The 20,973-nt window shown below is 65.1% G+C and overlaps 3 protein-coding genes across 3 annotated transcripts; 2 read left to right on the top strand and 1 right to left on the bottom strand.

Annotated features, from left to right (window-relative positions):
- Positions 1-218: 218 nt before the first annotated feature.
- On the bottom strand, positions 219-7,087 carry NR1D1 (nuclear receptor subfamily 1 group D member 1). Its single transcript, XM_058820780.1, has 8 exons — positions 7,052-7,087; positions 4,185-4,532; positions 4,020-4,108; positions 3,791-3,935; positions 2,623-3,086; positions 2,304-2,489; positions 1,193-1,403; positions 219-590 (listed from the first exon to the last, which is right to left on the bottom strand). The coding sequence occupies exons 1-8, from the start codon at positions 7,077-7,079 to the stop codon at positions 391-393; spliced, it is 1,671 nt and encodes a 556-aa protein (XP_058676763.1). The 5' UTR covers positions 7,080-7,087; the 3' UTR covers positions 219-390.
- A 738-nt stretch (positions 7,088-7,825) lies between these two features.
- Positions 7,826-14,557, top strand: LOC131568743 (basic proline-rich protein-like). Its single transcript, XM_058820829.1, has 7 exons — positions 7,826-8,082; positions 9,741-10,306; positions 10,598-10,689; positions 11,270-11,443; positions 11,667-11,808; positions 13,492-13,644; positions 14,070-14,557. Exons 1-7 carry the CDS (start codon positions 7,826-7,828, stop codon positions 14,555-14,557), a joined length of 1,872 nt encoding a protein of 623 aa, XP_058676812.1.
- Positions 14,558-14,842: 285 nt separating this feature from the next.
- MSL1 (MSL complex subunit 1) lies at positions 14,843-20,935 on the top strand. Its single transcript, XM_058820782.1, has 8 exons — positions 14,843-15,065; positions 17,782-18,005; positions 18,295-18,671; positions 19,303-19,367; positions 19,538-19,605; positions 19,843-19,967; positions 20,047-20,119; positions 20,257-20,935. The coding sequence occupies exons 1-8, from the start codon at positions 14,922-14,924 to the stop codon at positions 20,345-20,347; spliced, it is 1,167 nt and encodes a 388-aa protein (XP_058676765.1). The 5' UTR covers positions 14,843-14,921; the 3' UTR covers positions 20,348-20,935.
- Positions 20,936-20,973: the final 38 nt, after the last annotated feature.

Genomic DNA, 20,973 nt, shown 5'->3' with positions numbered 1-20,973 from the left:
TTTACTATATATTTATGTAATAAATATATGATGAAAAAAAAAACCAACCAACCAAACCCCCCCCCCCCCTCCCCGACCACCCCCTCCCCTCCTCTCTAGACCCACCTCACCCTCCCCAGCACGGCTCTGCGTCCCCCCCCCGGCCGCCAGAACGGGGGTGTCGGGGCGAGGGGACCCCCCCGGCTCTGCCAGCGGTGCCGTGGGGGCGGTGCCCGATTTGGGGTGGGGTGGGAGGGGGTTCCCAGCATCCTGGCGCCCACCTCGGGGTGAATCCCTGCGAGTCCGACGGGGTCGGTGCTGCCCCGGGGGAGGGGGTGGGAGTCTGTGTGTCCGTCCCCCCACGCTGTGGTCTATGTACAGGGGTGCGCGGGAGGGGGGTCCGGGGGGGCACTACTGGGCGTCGATGCGGAAGGAGAGCAGCTTCTCGGAGTGGAGGTTGTTGAGGGTGCGCAGGTCCGGCAGCTTCAGCAGCAGTTTGGTGAAACGCGAGGTCTCGGCCGGGCGCGTCTTCAGCACGAGGGCGCGCAGGGCCCGCAGCAGCGTCTCCTGCAGCTGCTCCACCGAGGCCGTGTCCTCCATGCCCGAGCGGTCTGACGAGGCAGGGGAGGGGAGGGGACACCTCAGTTCCACCCCCAAAACCTCCTGATCACACCCGACATCACCCTGATCCCAGCGCTGAACCCCCTGATATTCCCCCGGTATCACCTCAATGCCACCCAAATCCCATCCCTGAATGCACCGAACACTCAACTAACCCCCTGATCCCAGCCCCAAACCCCTCGATTCTTTTCCAAACCCCTCGATTCTTTTCCAAACTGCTCTGATCCCAGCCCCAAACCCCTCAATTCTTTTCCAAACTCCTCGATTCTTTTCCAAACTCCTCTGATCCCAGCCCCAAACCCCTCAATTCTTTTCCAAACTTGATTCTTTTCCAAACTCCTCTTCTCCCAGCACCAAACCCCTCGATTCTTTTCCAAACTCCTCTAATCCCAGCCCCAAATTTGATTATTTTCCAAACTCCTCTGATCCCAGCCCCAAGCTCAATTCTTTTCCAAACTCCTCTGATCCCAGCCCCAAACCCCTCGATTCTTTTCCAAACTCCTCTGATCCCAGCCCCAAATTTGATTCTTTTCCAAACTCCTCCCATCGCAGCCCCAACCTCCTCGATGTCCCCAAATCCTCCCGTGCCCACCTGCTGAGACCAGGACAACGGCAGTGAAGAGCCCCAGCTCCTCGTCACTGAGCTCGAGGGCGCTGAGCTTCTCGCTGAAGTCGAACATGGCCCCCAGCAGGTCTCCCATGCCCATGGCCCACAGCTCCTCCAGCCCGTACCGCGTGCGGCTCATGAACGTCACCGTCTGCTCCTTCACGTCGAAGAGCGACGCAAAACGAACCATCAGCACCTGTGGGCAGGGGGCAGGATGTGGGACAGGGCACCAGGCAGAGCTACGGGCACCGTGCTTCATGCCAGGGACATCGGTCTCCATGTTACAGCTCCCAAATGTGGGGCACTGCCGTGCCATGGGGCACCAGGCAATGCCAGGGGCATTGTGCCGTGCCATGGGCTCTGTGGTCCATATTGTGACCACCAAATGTGGGGTACCACGCCATGGGCACTGTGTGATGCCAGGGGCACTGTGTTTTATGCCACAGCTCCCAAATGTGGGTCACTGCCATGCCATGGGGCACCAGGCAATGCCAGGGGCATTGCGCCATGCCATGGGCTCCGTGATCCATATTGTGACCACCACATGTGGGGTACCATGCCATGGGCACTGTGTGATGCCATGGGCACTGTGTGATGCCATGGGCACTGTGTTTAATGCCATGGCTCCCAAATGTGGGGCATTACAATGGGGCTTCATGTTAGCCCGTGGTGCCCAGTTGTGGGGTACCATGCCATGCCTGGGGCATCGTGCTCTGTGCCACAGCTCCCAAAACAGTGGCACTGCAGTGCCACGGGGTGCTGTGTAATGCCAGGAGCACTGTGCTGCATGCCACAACTCCTGATTGTGAAGCACTGCAGTGCTGCAGGGCTCCATGCCAGTCCTCAGGGCACTGTGCCATGACAGGGACACCGTGCTCTGTGCCACAGATCCCAAATGTGGGGCACTGCAGTGCTGTGAGGCACCAGGCAATGCCACGGGCGCCGTGGCTCTCAAATGTGGGGCACTGCAATGCCACGGGGCTCCTGCTGTGTTCTGGCCCACTGTTCCCATGCTTTGGGGCTCCGTGCCAGTCCATGGAGCACCCTGTCAGTCTGTGGGGCACCATCGAGCCCTCACCATTATCCCAGGACGTACCTCAAAGGTGCCAGCCTTGAGCAGGGTGACCTGGTCGTGCTGGGAGAGCGCCTGGAAGCCGGGAATGTGCTTGGCGAACTCCACGACCTCACGGACGGCGGGGGTGAAGCTGAGGGAGAAATCCTCCCAGATCTCCTGCACGGAGCGCCCGCTGCGCCCGGGCACGTGGCTGTTCATGGGGCACGCCTGCGGGGGAGCGGCGGTCAGCGGGCACCGGGGGCACCCCCGGGCTCTCCCCACCGGGGAGCGGGGCACGGGTGAGGGGGTCGATGTGATTAGTGGCTAAAAACAGCCTGGGGAGGGGAGCGGGAGCGCTCACCGGCAGGACGTCCTTGGGGCCGCGGGGCCAGGGGCACCCTCGCGGGGCCGGGGGCTCGGGGTAGGCGGCGGGGCACAGCCGGGGCTCGGGGGGCCCGGGGGCCCAGGCGGGGGGCGCGTCCCAGCGCAGGAGGCCGCTGTCGCAGGCGGGAGGGGGTCCCAGCTTGTCGTGCGCGTAGATGAAGATCTCCTTGTGCGCCTTGGCCACCTGCGCGATCACATCCTCGGTGGCCCCGCCGGGGCTGGGCGAGCGGGGCGGCGTCAGCTGCTGCGGGAACTGCGAGAAGCAGGCGGGGGGAGCGAGCGGAGGGGGGCCGGGGGGCGCTGCGTGCCCCCCGCCCGCGGCGGGACCCTCGCCGGGCCCCGGCATCGGCGGTGGGGCGCTGGCCATGCCGCCCATGGCGCTCTGCATCTCCGCCAGCATCCGCTGCTTCTCCCGCTTGGGGATGCGCCCGAAGCGCACGGCTGGGGGGGACACCGGGGTTAGGGGGACATCAGCGGATGGCGGGGACACCCCCATGCCCCCCCAGACCTGCACCATGAGGGGGTGATGGGAGCGGGGCTGCATCCCTGCCCTGGGTTTGGAGGGGACACACAGCCTTAAAAATTGAATACTCGGTCCTGGAGGGGACCCAATATAGGGGGACCCATCCTGGGAGGGGACATGGAGCCTTAAAAATTGAATACTCGGCCCTGGAGGGGACCTAACATAGGGGGACCCATCCCGGGAGGGGACACGGAGCTTTTAGAAATGGAACACTCGGTCCTGGAGGGGACACAGAGCCCTGAACATAGGGGGACCCATCCCAGGAGGGGATGTAGAGATCTGAGTAGAAGGGGATGCATCCAAGGGAGGGAAATACAGCCTGGATGTTGGGGGACCCGGTGTGGGAGGGTCAGCCCTGGCCATTGGGGGGACATGCAGCTCTGGGCAAGGGGCACTCAGTCTTGGAGGAGACACGCAGCCCCACGTATGGGGGGTGCCAGGAAAGGGGGACACATCCCTTGGGACAGGCACAGCACCCAGCACAGGCGGGGAGCGGCTCCAGAGGGGAGGCACAGCCCTGGAGACATCCCGGGAAGGGACCAGCGTGCTGGGGACGGGGAAATCCCACCCCCGAAGGGAATCCCCGGCTCGGGACGTCACACGAGGGTCCCTCCGAGCTCACCATCACGGGACATGCCGACCAGCAGGCACTTCTTGAAGCGGCATTGCTGGCAGCGGTTGCGGTTGATGCGGACGATGGAGCAATTCTCGTTCTTGAGGCACTTCTTGTACTGGATGTTCTGCTGGATGCTGCGGCGGAAGAAACCCTGCGGGGCGAGCGGGGGGCATCACTGGGGGTCCCCGCAGTGTGACAGGGGCTCCGTGCCCCATCCCCGGCCCCATCCCGGTACCTTGCAGCCCTCGCAGGCGTGCACGCCGTAGTGGAAACCGGAGGCGACGTCCCCGCAGACTTTGCAGAGCAGCACCATCCCGTTGAGCTCTGCGGGGGGACGGGGGTCAGCGGGGTCCAGGGGCGGGGAGACGCCCCCTGCCACCCCCCCGGGAGCCCCACTCACTGGTGACGGTGCTGCCGGATTTGCTGGGCGAGCTGCGGCGCCGCTCGTCCGCGGGGACCGGCTGCACCCCGGGGAAATTCACCGAGGAGCTGAACGAGGAAGAGGAGGTGGAGGAGGAGGAAGAGGATGACGAGGAGGAGGAAGGGGAGCCGTCTTCATGAGGGGCCAGCGTGGCTCCGCCATAGGCGCGGGAATCCTGGAGGGAGCCGGTGGGCGATGGTGGGAAATAGGTGGGGAAGGGCTGCGAGCCCGACTGGGAGCTCCCGTTGGAGCTGTCGCTGCACAGGGACACGGGGCTGGTGCGGGTGGGAGAGGCGCCGCTGGAGCCCACGTAGCTGATCACCCCACCTGCAGAGAGAAGGAGCCACTCATGCACCGAGCCGTGCCGGGCTCAGCCTCCCCCGCCTCACGGAGGTGGGTGGGATGCCCAGGGAAGCACCCCAAATCCATCAGCAATCAGGATCCGTGGGCATCCCGCGCTGCCACACGTGCGCTGAGCCGTGCCAGGCTCAGCCTCTGCCAGCTGAGGAGGGGAAAACCCCTCGGAGGGCGATTGCAGCCCCAGGTGGGGTGGGATCCATAGGGAAGCATCCCAGATCCACGGGCATCCCTGTGGGCCCATTATGCGCTGAGCTACACCAGGCACCGCGGGGGTGGGGGGGAAGCCCCCCAGAGGGGAATCGCAGCCCCACGCGGCGTGGGGTCTCCAGGGAAGCGGCCCGGATGCATCCCGGATCCGCGGATCTCCCGCTGCGCCGCACGTGTGCCGCCCACCCTGAGTCAGGCACCGCACCCAGCGGCAGCCACGGGCCGCGGCCCCACGTGGGACGGGGACGGCCGGGTTTATCCGGGTACGTGCCGGCTGGGGACACGGGCAGGGCACCCCGGAATTGCCTGCAGCAGGAATGTGGGCTGGGAACCCTCTGCAGAGGTGAAATCAGGAGGTCACGGAGTTGCTGCTGCCGTTCCTGGCTCGGTGCCTGCAGCTCCCGCCCCACGGCTCCCGGGACGGTCCCACGGCGCAGCCCCCCCCGGTACAGAGCCCCCCACGGCACTGGGGTGCCCCCAGTGCAGCCCCTCCATGGCACCAGCGCAGCCCCCCAAACTGGGGGGGTAAGTCCGCACTGCAGGACTGAGGAGCTGTGTGAAGACCCCCGAAAATGGGGAGCAGGATAGGGGGGACACACGCGTGGCCCCTGGCTGAAGGCACAGCCGTTGTCACCCCACTCACGGGGCAGGGACAGCAGCACCGGGACACGACTCCGGGCTGGGACACGTGGATGGTGATGTCGGGGACACACGGGATCACCAGGGCCATGTGTCTCCCGCCGCACACGGTGCCGCTGGCACAGATGCCACGCGCCAGAGCCAGCTTGTCACCATCCCCCCTTCACTGAGCCATCTCCAAAGGGGGTCACCGAATTGGGGACAGTGGGTCCCACCTCCAGGCCAGCTGATCCTGGCGACCCCCCCCCCCCCCCCCCCCCCGCTGCTAAGGTACCAAAATAATTGGGGGGATCCCCGCACCCCAAAAGCCTCGGGACACCCATTTTAGGATTTAGGGTGCGGGGATTCCCCAGAAAGGCTCGCCCCAGAGATAGGGAAACTCTGTTGACCCCAAAACAGAGGGAACCCCCCCAAACAGCCTCCCCGCAGCCCCCCCCGAGCTCAGGCGGCCTCACGCCGCCGCCCCACGTGCTCCAGCCGCACGTGGCCCCCTAAACCCCGCCCCTTCACGCTTTACCACGCCCACCCGCCTCTCATTGGCCAAACTTCGCCCCGCCCCCTCTCGTTGCCCCGGAGACAGAGCCGCCCCTCCAATGAACGGCGGCGTCCCCAGTTCCGCGCGTGACGTCATCGTTGATGTCATGCACCGACCAATGGGAGGGGGCGGGGCGGGGCTGAGGGGAAAACAAACTCCGCACGTGGCAGCGGCGGGGAGGGGGACACGTGCGGGGGGGGGACACGGGGGAAGGGGGGGGCACCGCCTCCGGTCCCCCCCTCCCGGTGCGCAGGGAGCCCCGACACGCGCGGCGCCGCCTCGGCCGTCCACGGGCTGCCCGGTCCCGTGGCCGCGGTGCCGCTGATAGCGACAACCCGGTCCCGTGGCCGCGGTCTCCTCCGGTCACCCTGATCGGTCCCGCCGCCCGGTACACACCGATCCCCGTGTCCCGGTTCCTGGACAGTCCGGTGCCGCTGCCCCAGGAGACAACAGCCGGACCCGCTTCACTCCCCTCCGGTTCCGCTGCCCAGGACACAACAATCCCCGCTCTCACCCTTCCTACCCCTACGTCCAGCACTCTCCGGCGTTCGGGAATCCTCGGTCCCGGTCTCCGGGACACCCGGGTCCCGCCGCGCTCCCCTCCGATCCCGCTGTCCGGGACCTCCCGGAACACAGCTCCCCGTTCTCAGCCTTCCTACCCCCGCGTCCCGCACGCTCCGGCGTTCGGGACAGCCCAGTCCGGTCTCCATCCCTCCTGCCCCGATCACCGGAGCACCCCGGTGCCGGTGTTGACATCGCCCCGGTGTGCAAGACGCCCGGTACCGGCGCGCAGCCCTCCCTACCCTCCTCCCGGGGACACCCCGGCCCCGCTGTCCGAGCCTTACCCCGCTCCGCAGGACCCCCCGGTCCCGGTAGGACGGAGCCCCGTTCCGGGACGCGGTCCCAGCGCGCATCCTGCCCGGTCGGGCGTGCGGGACCCCTCGGTCCCGGTGTCCGGACCCCTCCAACTCGCGTCTCAAGCGCGCAGCCCCTCTCCGCGGTCCCGGGGCGCTGCCCCCCGATCCGCTCCGGTGCCGGGGACCGCTGCCGCTGCCGGTGCCCGCACGGTGGTCCCGGGGATGGGGGGCTCCGGCGGGGCACTGACCTGTGCTGCCGGCCTCGGGGGCCGCCATCCTGTCCCGGCCCCGTGAGCCTCCCGGAGCGGAGCCGCGCCGAGCCGTGCCGCGCCGCCGCCCGGTGCGGGCTGTTGTGCGCCCGCCGCCCGCCCCGCCGCCCCCCGCACCGGCCGCGGCTGCGCACTGGGCCGCACGCGGCGCCGCCGCCTCCCCCATGTGATTCCCGGGGACAGCCTCGTGCCCCAGTGACACACTTTCCGCCGGCGGCCTCGGCCCCGCGCCGCCGCTGGGGAGCCCGGGCTCGGCGGGGACCCCCGCACCGGGGCCGCCCGACGGACCGCGGGGACCGGGACCCGCACCGGGACCCGCACCGGGGGGACGCGGGGCGCCCCGTCGGGCAGCGCAGCACGGTCCCCGTGCGCGCTGGGGACCCCCGGGCGCAGCAGTGTCCCCTGCACTGCGGACACTTGGGTGCAGCACCTGACACATCTGTCACCTGGCGCGACACCATCCCCCCAGTCACGGCACCGGCAGCGCTGTCGCCTTGCACAGCGCTGTCACCTGCGCTGGCAACACCTGAGCGCGGCGCTGGCTGTCCCCTGCAGCGGGGACATCCACTGTCACTCTGCGTGCCACCTTCCCCTGGGGATACCTGGGCACCGATGCCACCCCGCACAACACTGGGGACACCCAGGTGCCTCTGTCACCCCTCAAATCGCAGCCCGTTGTCCTAGGGACACCCAGGCACCCCGCGTGGCACTGTCCCCTGCACTGGGGACACTCAGCTATCCCTGTCACCCCACATGGCACCGTCTCCTGTGCCCACCTGTTCCAGCAGCAGCAGGTTGCCTGTGCATGGCACAGCCCTCTGCCCGCTGTCCCCACGCTGTCCCCACGCTGTGCCCGCGGGTGCCCGCTGTGGCACGTGCCTGGCATCCACATCCCAGCCTGGCCCCGCTCCTGGCTGCCGCGGGGGCTGCGGCAACGCCGTGCCAGGGCACAATTGGTGGCAGATCTGGGTCGCGGAGCCGGCCGGGGCCAGCCCAGCCCCGGTGGCACCGTGGGGCTCCCTGGGTGCTCCTGCAGGAAGGTTTTGGGGGTGCCCGTGTGCCGGGCGCTGCCCTGGCACCCAGCCAGGAGGAGAAGGAGCCGAACACGGATGTGCCAGCGCCGGGAAATCCTCCGAGCTCATCCCGCAGGAGGGGAGGCCTCCGGTGTCCCTGCGGAGTTCCCGGGGAGGGGACACCAGAGCTGTGCACCCCAAACACCCCCTGGAACCCCTCAGCTGGCGGTGTCCGGGGTTTGCTGGGGGTGCTCCGGGATTTTGGGGTTCCCCAAGGCACTGGGGCAGGGGGAACACCCCGACACGCCACAGGACGTGCCCTTGCCCTGAGTCACGGGGCGGGTGCGCGGGGCCGTGGCACCTCCGGCCGGGAGAACCGCGGAAGGATGTGTGGGGGCCAGGCGGGAACGGCAACGGGGAACCCGGGGGGGACACCCCGTTCCTGGGGTGAAGGGACCCCCGTGGCCGCACCGTGCAGTGCCCCCGGCCCCCGCAGCTCCTCGCTCCCCTCCCGGCACGTTCCCGGGGATTATCCGTGACTCAGCCGCGCGTCTGGGTTGGGAAAACATCCCCGCGCACGGCGCTGCGGCACACGGCGCCGGGGATGCTCGCCTGAATCCCGGATCCCCCCGGAATCCCCGGGACCGGACAAATCTTTTGGGGTCTCTCTGTGGGAACCCCGCACGGGGAGTCCTGGTGGGGGTGCTGTGAGCAGGGACCCCGCGCTGGGCACAGCTGGGATATTTCCGGGATATCCCCACTCTGGGACCACCCATGGGGAGCGGATTGAGGGAGAGGAGCCACCAAAGCCATGGGGACAGGGGGGTTCTGCCGCTGACGTGAGCGGGGAACGCCCCCAGAGGCCGGGTCTGTGTCTCGGGGGACTCCCTGTGCACCCCGACATGGCAGCGCCCGTGCCAAGCAGTGCAGGGCACGGAGGGGGCACCTGAACGCCCCTCGAGGTCGCCACATGCCAGATTCACTCCTAAATCCTGCACTTGCACGGATCTGTGCAGCCCTGCACCCCCAAACCCTGCATTCCTGCATCCTGCACCCCCAAACCCTGCACCCCTGCATCCCGCACCCATAAACTCTGCATCCCTGCATCCTGCACCCCAAATCCTGCATCCCTGAAACCCCAAACTCTGCACTCCTGCATCCCAAACTCTGCATCCCTGCATCCTGCACCCCCAAACCCTGCATCCCTGCATCCTGCACCCCCAATCCTGCATCCCTGCATCCCAAACTCTGCATCCCTGCATCCTCCACCCCCAAACTCTGCATCCCTGAATCCTGCACCCATAAATTCTGCATCCCTGAATCCTGCACCCCCAAACCCTGCATCCCTGCATCCTGCACCCCCAAACTCTGCATCCTGCACCCCCAAACTCCGCATCTCTGTACTTTCCTGAGGATCCTGCAAGCCCAGAACCTGACCCCCTGTATCCTGCACCCCCTAACCCTGCACCCCTGCATTCTGCACCCCCAAACTCTGCACTCCTGCATCCTGCACCCCCAAACCCTGCATCCCAGCATCCTGCACCCCAAAACTGCATTCTGCACCCCCATACTCTGCACCCTTGCATCCTGCACCCCCAAACTCTGCATCCCCGCATCCTGCACCCCTAAACTCTGCATCCCGGTACTTTCCTGAGGATCCTGCAAGCCCAGATTCTGCCCCCCTGTATCCTGCACCCCCACATCCTGCACCTCCCGGGGTCGTGCCAGGACGCCGCGGGGTACCCCCACCCGCCGTGGGGTGCCCGGACTGTCGGGGGGCACACACCCATCACCCCGTCCGTGCCACCGGCTGTGCCCCTGCCCTTCCCGTGCCCCAGGTGCACCCCCCATTTCAACACTCCGCATTTCCCTCCCCGCCACTGCTCCCGGGGGCAGGAGGCAGCGGTGGGGCCGGTGCCCGGTGCCGGTGCCCGGTGCCCGGTGCCGGTGCCGGTGCCGTGGCCGTGCCGCGTGACGCTCGCCCCGCTTCCCGGCCGGCGCCTGCGTGCCGAGGGTTTATTTTTACTCGGGGCTGGAGCCTTGTTTACCTTGTTGAACCTTTTCCAGGAAAAGGGGGAGGGGGTGTCTCCGCCGGGACACCGGGGGCTTGTTCTTGCTTATCCCCCCCCTCGGCCCCCGGGGTTGGACAGCGGGGGCTGGCACGGGACAGGACCCCCAGTCCTGCACCCCCAGCCCCACTCGGACACCCCCAGAGCTACCGGTGGGGCTGCAGCTCCCCTGTGGGTTTGGGGACAGCGGGTCCTGCTGTGTCCCCGTGTCACCCTACACTCATCGAGCCTCACTTTCCCCACTCGTAACTGAGCTTTGGGGGGGGCAACCAGAGGTGCGGGTGCAACCCAATTTGGGGGTCCTGCAGCCCTGACCCCCCCTTTGTGTCCCCATTGGGGGGAAGAGTGGGGCAGGACCCGCAGTGGTGCTGTAGGGGCAGGAGAGTGCTTGGAGGGTCGGGTTTTGGGGTGTTTTGGGGCGGTTTTGGGGTGTTTTCCTGCAGGGAGCAGCCCTGGCTCGGCCCCTGGCTCTTGGCTGGGGCAACAGCTCCCGCTGCCAGATTCGTCCTCCCTCCCCGGGAACGGGAAAAATCGGGTAAACAAGGCATTCCTGGCCCCGGGCGGGGCACCCCAAGACAGGTGGGGACACCCCGTGGTGTGCGGGCACTGTGGAATGGGGCAGAGCGGGGTTGGGGTGCAGGGAGACCCCAGGAAGTGCAGGGATTTGGGGTGCAGGGTTTGGGGGTACAGGGACCGACCCCCAAGAGGGGCAGGAGTGCAGGATTGCGGGGAGCAGGAGTGCACAGATTTGTGGATGTGTGGGATTTAGGGATGGATGCACCCCGGGAGGTTGCAGGGACCCCAAAGAATGCAGGATCAGGGGGTGTAGGGACCCCATGAGGATTTAGGGGTGCAGGGCCACAGGAAAGGTGCATTGGGATGGTTTGGAGGTCTCAGCACCCCAGGAGGGTTCGGGGCCCCAGAAATTGGGGTGACACTGTGACATAGGGGTGCAAAAGGGGTGCGGGACCCCGGGGGTAGGGGGGACCCCAATATGTTCATCATGTGGGGGGCTCTGGGGAGCACCCCCAGGGGGAGGAGCCCTGGCACCTGCCCCCACCCCCCCCCCCAATATCTCAGCGATGTTTGTGCTGATGTTTGTGCTCCCTCTGCAGCCTTGGGACCCCGCGGGAGGGGGGGCAAAGGCGGGCAGGGGGCGGGACAGCAGCGGGAACTCCTTCATCCTCCACATCCCCCTCCTCAGACCCACCACCTGCGAGCCCTCCTCCCCTTTCCCCTTCCGCCGTCACCCCAAGTTTGACCTTCCCAAGAGTCAAACCTGTGAGCAAGTGGGGAGGGGGCCACCCCATTAACGCCCCCCCCCCCCTCCAAACCCACAGGTCACAGAGAGGCCACGGCGCCGTGGCCAGCGGCCGGGTTGGCATCTGTGCCAGCCCATGTGAGCGGGCTCCCTCCTCCTCCTCCTCCTCTTCCTCCTCCTCCTCCTCTCGCGGGGAGCCCTCTCCATGCGCGTCACGTGGCGCTGGCATGTGCGCCCTGCTCCATTTTTAGCCCCAGCAGCCTCCGTGCTGCAGAGCCATGTGCGGGCGGGTGCCGGCCGGCACGTGGGCCTGCCGCAGCGGGCACCGGCACCGGCACCGGCACCGGCCCGGGCACGGCGGGGACACGGCACCGTGTGTGCGGATAGGGATTTGTGTGTGTGTGTGTGTGTGTGTGTGTGAGCATGGTTCTGTGTGTGTGTGAACATGGCTCTGTGTGTGTGAGCACTGTCGTGTCTGTGAACATGGTCATGTGTGTGTTTGAGCATGGTTCTGTATGTGTGTGAGCACTGTCATGTCTGTGAACGTGGCTCTGTGTGTGAGCATGGTTCTGTGTGTGTGTGAGCACTGTCATGTGTGTGAACATGGCCCTTTGTGTGTTTGAGCACTGCCATGTGTGTGAATATGGTCATGTGTGTGTGTGAGCACTGTCATGTGTGTGAACATGGCTGTGTGTGTGAACATGGCTCTCTATGTGAACATGGCTCTCCGTGTGTTTGAGCACTGCCATGTGTGTGAACATGGTATTGTGTGTGTGTGTACATGGCTCTTTATGTGAACATGGCTCTGTGTCTGTGTGAACATGACTGTGTATGTGAACATGGCTCTTTGTGTGTTTGAGCACTGCCATGTGTGTGAACATGGTCATGTGTGTGTGAACATGGCTCTGTGTGTGTGAACATGGCTTTCTGTGTGTTTGAGCACTCATATGTTTGAACATGGTCATGTGTGTGTGTGAATGTGGTTCTGTGTGTTTGAGCACTGTCATGCATGTGAACATGGCTCTGTATGTGTCAGCATGGTCACACGTGTGTGAACATGGCTTTCTGTGTGTTTGAGCACTGTCACGTGTGTGAACATGGCTCTGTGTGTGTGAGCACTGTCATGCATGCCAGCATGACTGTATTTGTGTCAGCATGGTCACACGTGTGTGAACACGGCTCTGTGTGTGTGAACATGGCTATGTGTACTAACCCGCTCATGTCTGTGTGAGCACAGCGACATGTGTGTGCAACCACAGCCATGTACATGTGTGAGCACAGTGTGTGTGTGTGAGCACAGCCACACGTGTGTACAACCACATCTGTGTGTGTGTGTGAGCACAGCCACATGTGTGTACAACCACAGCCATGTACATGTGTGAGCACAGTGTGTGTGTGTGAGCACAGCCACACGTGTGTACAACCACATCTGTGTGTGTGTGTGAGCACAGCCACACGGGTGTACAACCACAGCCATGTACATGTGTGAGCACAGTGTGTGTGTGTGAGCACAGCCACACGTGTGTGCAACCACATCTGTGTGTGTGTGAGCACAGCCACACGTGTGTACAACCACAGCACAGCCACACTTGTGTACAGCCAGGATATAAATACAAGAGCAGCCACACATGTGTGTAACACAGCCAACCATGGCTCCGTGTGTGTATGAGAATGGCCACACACGTGTGTAAACACAGATGTGTGTGTGTTTTTGAGCACACCCACACAGGTGTTTGAACACTGCCACCCCTGTGAGTGACCACAGCCACATGTGCACAGTGACACGGGGGGGGGACAACCACAGCCCGCCGTGTCTGAACAGCACCCACCCATGTGCACACGCTGCTGCCAGGGCTCGATGTGACCCATGGCACAGCAGGAACCTCGGAGGGGCTTCCCCAGTGCCACACCGCGGGGGTGGCACCGCCGCCGTGACCCGGCCACCAGGAGCAGGGGCACCCTGAGGCTGCCAGGGGCTGGGTGAAGGGGGATCTCCCCCCGCGTGTGTTTGCGTGTCCCTGAGCGCGGCTCTGCAGAGGGAGCCACGTCCCCCACGTGTCCCCTGTGCGTCCCCAGCACGTGCCACGCGTGTCCCCTGTGTGTCCCCGGTGACACGGCCCCGTGTGCTGCGGGAGGGGCGGAGTTTCAGCCGCGAGAGGGGGAAACGCTCCTCCGTGTGCGTTTGTGTGTGTGTGTACGTGTACATACATGTCCCTACGTGTGCCTGCAGTGCGGGCTGTGCGTGTGCATGAGTGTGCATACATGAGTGTGCTCCGGGACTGCAGTCGGGGTTGCTGAGCAGGGGCTGCAGTGTCCGCGGGCTGCGCCTGTGCTGCAGCGGGGGCTGCGCTCGCTCCCTGCAGGGGGACACGCGTGTGCGTGTGCGTGTCCGTGCATGCACGAGTGTGCTGGGGCTGCAGCCTCTGCAGAGAGGGTGCTGCGGACTGTGTGTGTGTGTGTGTGTGTGTGTGTGTGTGTGTGTGTGTGTGTGTGTGCGCGCGCGCGCTCTTGCACACGTCCAGCAGGAACTGCAGAGCTCTGTGTGTGCAGTTCAGTCCCCGTGGGGGGGTGCGCGCCAGTGGGGAGGTGCGGAGCCCCAGAATCACAGCACAGCCCCCCCCATGCCCGGCTCTCCCTGCACGGGGGGCTCGCAGCTCGGGGTCCCTTTGTGTGGCCCCCCCGCCCCTCCGTGTCCCCTCCCGCCGCGGGACCGGCCCGTGACCCGAGCCCCCCCCGTGGGGCGGGGAGCCGCTACCGCCACTCTCGGGGGCCCCCGAGCGGCCGCCCCCGGTACTGCGGCGCGGGACCCCCCACCTCACGCGTGTCCGCGTGTCGCGACCACCCCCGGCCCCCGGCGCGGCCCGTGGGGAGCGGCGCGGGTGGGCACCGCCCCGGGGGTCCCCGGGCGGGCACCGGCCCCGCTCCTCACCCCCGGGGATCCCACCGCCCCCACCGCCGCCGGCGCATGCGCGCCGAGCCCCGTTCGCCGGTACCCGGGGTCCCGTGCCCGGTACCGACCCCCGCCCCGCCGCCCCCCCGCGCGGCTCATCCCCGCGCGGGTCATCCCCGGGCCAGGGGCCGCTCCGCGCCGATGCCCCCGGCGCCCCCCGCGCCGCCGCCCCGCGGTGCCGGCGGGCGGTAAAGGGGGCCCGGCCATGCGGTCCACGGCGTTCCGGGGGGGCGGGCGGCGGCGGCCCGAGGGGGCGGGCGGGGAGGAGGAGGAGGAGGAGGGGGAGGAGGGGGAGGAAGGCCCCGCTCCGCCGGCCCGGCGGCCCCGGGCCCCGCCGCCGCTGGGGGCACACACGGGCCGCGGCTGCGGGGTGGCGGAGCGGGAGCGGGAGCGGAGCGGGGCCGCGGCGGGGCCGGCGGCCGGCGGGGGCAGGGCCGCGGCGGGGGATGCGGGCGGGCTGCCCGGGGAGGCGGCGGCGGCGGGGCCGGGAGCGGGGCCGGGGCCGGGAGCGGGGCCCGCGGAGCCGGGGAAGCGGCGGCCCGCGGCCCGCGCAGCGATGGGCGCCGGCGGAGGGTCGCCCGGGCAGGCCGCCTGCCTGCGGCAGATCCTGCTGCTCCAGCTGGACCTGATCGAGCAGCAGCAGCAGCAGCTGCAGGCCAAGGAGCGGCAGATCGAGGAGCTCCGGGCCGAGCGCGACACGGTACGGCGGGGAAACGGAGCGGGGGGGGGGGGGGCACCGGGGGGAACGGGGAGGTGGGCGGGAATGCGGCGTGGAAGGGGTTAACTCCCGCCAAGGTTAACTCCTCCTTGGGTTTAACCAACCCCCCCCCAGATTGAACCCACTGCCCTGTGGAGTGAGCCCCCCCGCCCCCTCAGGGTTAATTCCCCCTAAGGTTTAACCTCCCTCAGGTTTAACCCCCCCACCCTGGGGTGACCCCCACCCTAGGGTTAACCTCCCTAGGTTAAACACCCTCCTATGGGTTAACCCTCCCCATGGGGGTGATCCCTACTGGATTTAACCCCCCCTGGCTTTAACACTCTTCCCGTAGAATGATGCCCCCTCCCCACAGGGTTAATGGCTCCCCAACACCACCCAGGGGTCCCTGGGATTGTGGTGGAGTTCTGCCCACCAACAGGAAAGTTCTCACTCCCCCTGACACCCAAGGGGTTAATGCTGCCCCCCTTTTTGGGGGTTAATACCCCCCTTTTTGAGGATTAATACCCCACTCTTTAGGGGTTAATACCCCACTCTTTGGCGGTTGATTTCACTTCTCTTTTTTTTAAATTCCGTCCTCTCAATGCTTAATTTACCCCCTCCCCTTGTTTGGGTTAATATCCCCCTTACCGGGGCAATACCCCCTTTTTGGGGTTTGATTTCACCTCTTTTACGGGGGTTAATTCAGTGCCCTCTTTGGGGGTTAATGTGCCCCCTTCTTTGGGGGCTAATTCCACCACCTTATTGGAAGTTAATGCCCCCCAAATTAACCCTTTGAGGGTTAATTCTTTGGGGTGAATGCCCCCTCCTCTTTGGGGGTTAATTCCACCTCTCTTTGGGGCTTAATTCCATCCCCTTGTGGGTTAATGTCCACCCCTCTTTGGGGGTTAATTCTGCACCCCATCGCAGTTATTGCCCCCCACCTTTGAGGGTTAATTCTGTGCCCCTGTTTGGGGTTAATGCCTCCCCCCCAAACCCTTTTTGGGGGTTAATTCCACCTCTCTTTGGGGGTTAATTCTGCACCCCATCGCAATTATTGCCCCCCTCTTTGAGGGTTAACTCTGCTCCCCTCGAGGGTTAATGCCGCCCTTTCTTGGGGGGGTTAATGTCCCCCCATAGGGGTTAACATCCAACCCCCTTGGAGGTTCATGTGCCCCTCATGGCAGTTAACCTGCTCCCCCCATGGCACCACAGGGGTTAATCCCCCCCCCCCCCCGCCTTGACTGATAATGCCCCACGCGTTCTCCCCTCGTGGGGGAGGCCCCTCGGGGGTTAATGTGCCTCCCTGTGGGGGTTCACCACCCCCCTGGCACCCCAGGGGTTAATCCCCCCCCCCCCCAACTTGAGTGTTACTGTTCTCCCCCTATGGCACCCCAGGGGTTAATGCCTCCCTTCCCCTTGGGTGTTAGTGTTCTCCCCCATGGCACTCCAGGGGTTAATCCCCCCCTCTTTGAGAATTCCCTCATTGGGGGCATCTGGTACCGGGGGGGGGGGGGGGTTAATGCCCCCTTCCCCAAAGGGTTAAACACAATTCTGCCCCCCCATCCCACCCACCCCGGGGGTCTCTGCCACCCGCAGGGTGGGTCCCCCCCCTCGGGAGTCGCGGGTGCCCCCGGGGGTCGCAGCCCCCCCCCCAGACAAAGCGGCGGGGGCACAAAGGGCGGGGGCGGGGCGGGGGTTAACGGGCCGCCGCCCGTTACCGTGGCGACCGGGCGGGGGGGGGGGGGAACCTTAAAGGGGCCGCGTCACCGGGCGGGACACGGCCACACTAGGCCACACCACAAGGGATGTCGCCTCTCTCGCTGCTGGGGCCAGCTCGGGGATTTGGGCGCCGTCACAGCCATGAGAGACTTCCAGGCTTGGGGGGGACACTGTGGGGTCCCCACAGCTGTGCTCTCCCCCCGCCCCCCACGTGTGTCCTGCGTCACCCCATAAATGCCATGTGTGCCCCCCCCCACATTGTCCCACCTGCGTTGTCCCCCCATGGGTGCTGTGTCACCCCATAGATGCTGAGTGTCCCCCCCACAGCCATGGGTCGCCCCCCTGCCAGCCCCACGGTGGCCGTGTGCCACCAGCAGCGGTGGCTGCAGTGGCGGTGTCAGCAGTGGTGGCCCCGTTGGTGGCAGGAAGGACGGGGCCACCCCCCCCACGTGGTGTCACCGCAGGCAATGCCGCGTCCCCCAACATGGAGGAGCCACTGCGGCAAGTCCGTGATGGGACTCGAGGGGCACGGCCTCCCAGGGGTGACACTGCTGGGGACATGGGGCTGCCACACCCTGCGTGCACTGGGCTCTGCTCCCCAAAACTGGGCCACACCTTTGGGAGGTGCTGGGTGCCCAACTCTGCTGTCCAAAAACAGTTCTGGGGATGGCTGGGGACAAGTGACCATGGGCAGGGGTCACCAGGTGCTCTTTAAACCCACAGCTAATTGCAACCCCCCCCCCCCCCCTCCATCCTTGGGGAGGACACACAGAGGGTGGGACCCCCAAATCCTCTGCTTTCTGCTGCCCCATCTCTGGAAGTATTCCAGGCTGGGTTGGACAGGGTTTGGAACAGCTGGGATGGTGGAAGATGTCCTTGTAGCAGCACAAGCAGACAGAGAGTGGCCATTTTGTGTTGTTGGACATCCTGTGGCAGCTGCCCTGGGGTGCCCAGGGGGTGACCCCACCCCGAGGTGAGCCCTCCCTCCCCTGCCTCGCAGCTCCTGGCGCGGATCGAGCGCATGGAAAGGCGGGTGCAGCTGGTGAAGAAGGACAGCGAGCGGGAGAAGCACCGCATCTTCCAGGGCTTTGAGGTGGATGAGAAGCCCGAGGCAGAGGCCTGTGAGAAGCTGCCTCTGGAGTGTCCCCAGGAGCTGCTGGAGCCTCCCCCGAGCCTGCAGCCCAAGCACTTTCCCTACGGCAGGAACGGGAAGGGGCATAAAAGGTACAGAGTGCATGGGGGGATGTGTGGGGAGGAGGGGGGACACTGCCTGTGGCTTCACTTTTGAGGTGTTTGGAGAGGCCACCCAGCACCAGGAACACATCCCTGTGTCAAGGAGAACCTCAAGAAGGGGAGTGCAGGGTCCCAAAATCTTGAGGAAGCCCCTCTGTAAACTGCTAAAGTCTGGCCCTGGTGCAGCAGCCCTGGCTTGGGGGTGCCAGCAGCCCCCCACAGCATCCCTGATGCAGAGTGAGGATCCATGTGCCTGGCTCAGCTCTTCTTCCTCCTGCAGGAAGCCAACATTTGGGAGCACAGAGAGGAAGACGCCTGTGAAAAAACTAGTGTCAGAATTCTCCAAAGTGAAGAGTAAAACTCCGAAACACTCCCCGGGGAAGGAGGAGTCGGGCGGCTCCTTGGCTGAAACTGTTTGTAAACGAGAACTGCGGAGCCAAGAGACTCCGGAAAAAACCCGCTCGCTCCTGGAGACCCCGCTGAGAGCATCAGCGCCACCCAAGGGTCCTGGCACCCACCCCAAGGAGAAAAGCTTTGTCAGTGAGGCCGACGACCTGCCCTACCTGTCCACCACAGAAATGTACCTGTGCCGCTGGCACCAGCCGCCGCCGTCGCCGCTGCGGGAGCCTTCCCCCAAAAAGGAGGAGACTGTAGCAAGTAAGGATGCAGAGAAGGGCTCCAGCCTGGGAACAGGGCTCAGCACCCTCATTCTGAAGCTGGGAAAGGGCTCCCATATTCCCAAAGGGAGTGCCCGTGGTGGTGGAAAGGTTCCATGCTGCTGGTTCCTTCCACTGCTGGCTCTGGGCTGTCCCAAATCTCATCCTGGGGTCACCCTGCTCTGGGCAGGGCTCCTGGCTGGGGTCTGGTGGAGCAGCTTCCTGTGGGTGGGTGGGAAATTGTCTCTGGCTCATGCCACAGTGACACAGCACTAGGGTCACCTGCTGTCCCCAAATCTGGTGCTTGTCGTGCCTTGAGCCCAGCGAGGTTGGTGCCAGCAGTGGGAACTGGGTTGTGCCAGGTGGCTCAGCACTGTGGCACAGACAGAGCCTGGCACATCCCTGGGAGTGGCTCAGGGGGTGGAGATCAGCTCTGCTGCCCTGTGGCTGGCTGGGGATGCGGGGTTGTCACATGGTTGTCAGCCAGATGTCCACTGCTGGCTCAGGATGGGGGTTTGGGCCGTCCTGAGCCATGCTCCAAGGGGAAGGATGGGCAGGAAGGGAGTGTGGAGGTGGTGGATGGAGCTGTGGGGATCCTGCTGGGGGCTAACACCCTTCTCCTTGTCCTGCAGTTCCGTCTTGGAGGGACCATGTCGTGGAGCCCCTGAGAGACCCCAACCCCTCGGACCTCCTGGAGGTACGTGAGCCATCAGTGCTGCCACAGGGGCTTTCCAGGCTGTCCCCCACTCCCAGAGCTGGTGGCATCTCATCCCCTCATCCAGCACAACCCCCATCTGTGGCTGGGAGGCTGAGGAGGGGGATCTGGCCCTGGGATGATGCACTGATCCCTGTCTGGTGTCATTGCAGAACCTGGACGACAGCGTCTTCTCCAAACGGCACGCAAAGCTGGAGCTGGATGAGAAACGAAGGAAAAGGTTGGAGCAAATAGGGTCTGGAGTTCCAGTCTCACAGGGGAGGGTCCTGGGGTGTCACCTGGAGCAGGGTGCATCTGGGATGGCACCAGGAATGCTGCAGGAGAAGGGATGCTCTCACATCACTGGCAGCCAGTGCAGTCCTGTGATCACCCTCTCTGCTGAGAGAGGGGTTCTGGTCTCTGGGGGAGTCTGGCACTGCTCCACGGCTCCTCACTTTCCCACCGTCCTGTTTTCCAGGTGGGACATCCAGCGGATCAGGGAACAGAGAATCCTGCAGCGGCTGCAGCTCCGAATGTACAAAAGGAAAGGGATTCAGGAGTCGGAACCTGAAGTTACCTCATTTTTCCCTGAGCCAGATGATGGTGAGGCTTGGGAAGGGGGTGTTGGGGATGGCGGTGTAAATGTGAGGGGGGTCTCACATGCTCTGGTGTCTCTCCCCAGTGGAAAGTTTGCTCATCACCCCTTACCTGCCCGTTGTCGCCTTTGGCCGGCCCTTGCCCAAACTGACCCCACAGTGAGTACTGGGGACAGGAGGGGATGGGGCTGGTGAGTGCTGATGTCACTCCTAACAAAGCACCCTGCCCATTTTGGGTCTGGATGGGGCCATTTTGGGTCGGGAGGGATCTGAGGTGACACCAGCTGTGCCCACAGGAACTTCGAGCTGCCCTGGCTGGACGAGCGCAGCCGCTGCCGGCTGGAGGTGCAGAAGAAGCAGACACCACACCGGACCTGCCGGAAATAAGGGAGATGCTGGGAGCTCCAGCCACCTCCAGGAGCTCCAACCACCTCCAGGAGCTCCGTCCTCAGGAGCTCTGAACACCTCTAAGGCACCAGAAGCTCTGCCATCAGCGGTCACCACCAGCTGCTGACGGATGGTTTCGTTCTTCTGCAATCCCAAGTTTTGTTCGTTTGGGTTTTGGAACGTTTCCCGGACTCATCCCCCGCACTGGCACCGCCTTCCCAGTGCCACCAGCCTGCAGCTCCTCTCCTGGGGGCAGTGGGTGGATCCCAGCCCCATCCTTGAGTCCCCTGTGTGCCACCCCTGCACTCCACAGCCCGTGGCCTTGGGATCTGGGGCTGTCCCGTGTCTGGTGGGAACAAGGGGATGACCAGCACCAGATCCCGTGTCTGGGGGTGCCACATCCCCCGGGACTCACCCGCTGCTGCCTTCATGTTGTGTTTAGTTAGAGAGCAGGATAAACAGCGGATTGTGTTGGAGCCAGCTGGGAGCTGGGAAGCGCCTGGGATTCTCTTTTGGGGAGGTTTTCCCCCCTCTTTGGTGGTTTTCCTCTCTCTGGAGTGGGGTTGGCGGGGGCAGAAGGGAGAGTTAAAAAGCAAAAATTTCTTCTTTTTTTTTTTTTTTTTTTT

Source organism: Ammospiza caudacuta, chromosome 27, assembly GCF_027887145.1.
Source record: "Ammospiza caudacuta isolate bAmmCau1 chromosome 27, bAmmCau1.pri, whole genome shotgun sequence".
NCBI lineage: Eukaryota > Metazoa > Chordata > Aves > Passeriformes > Passerellidae > Ammospiza > Ammospiza caudacuta.
Note: the sequence above shows the minus strand (reverse complement) of the source record. Positions and strands in the feature narration are given on the sequence as shown.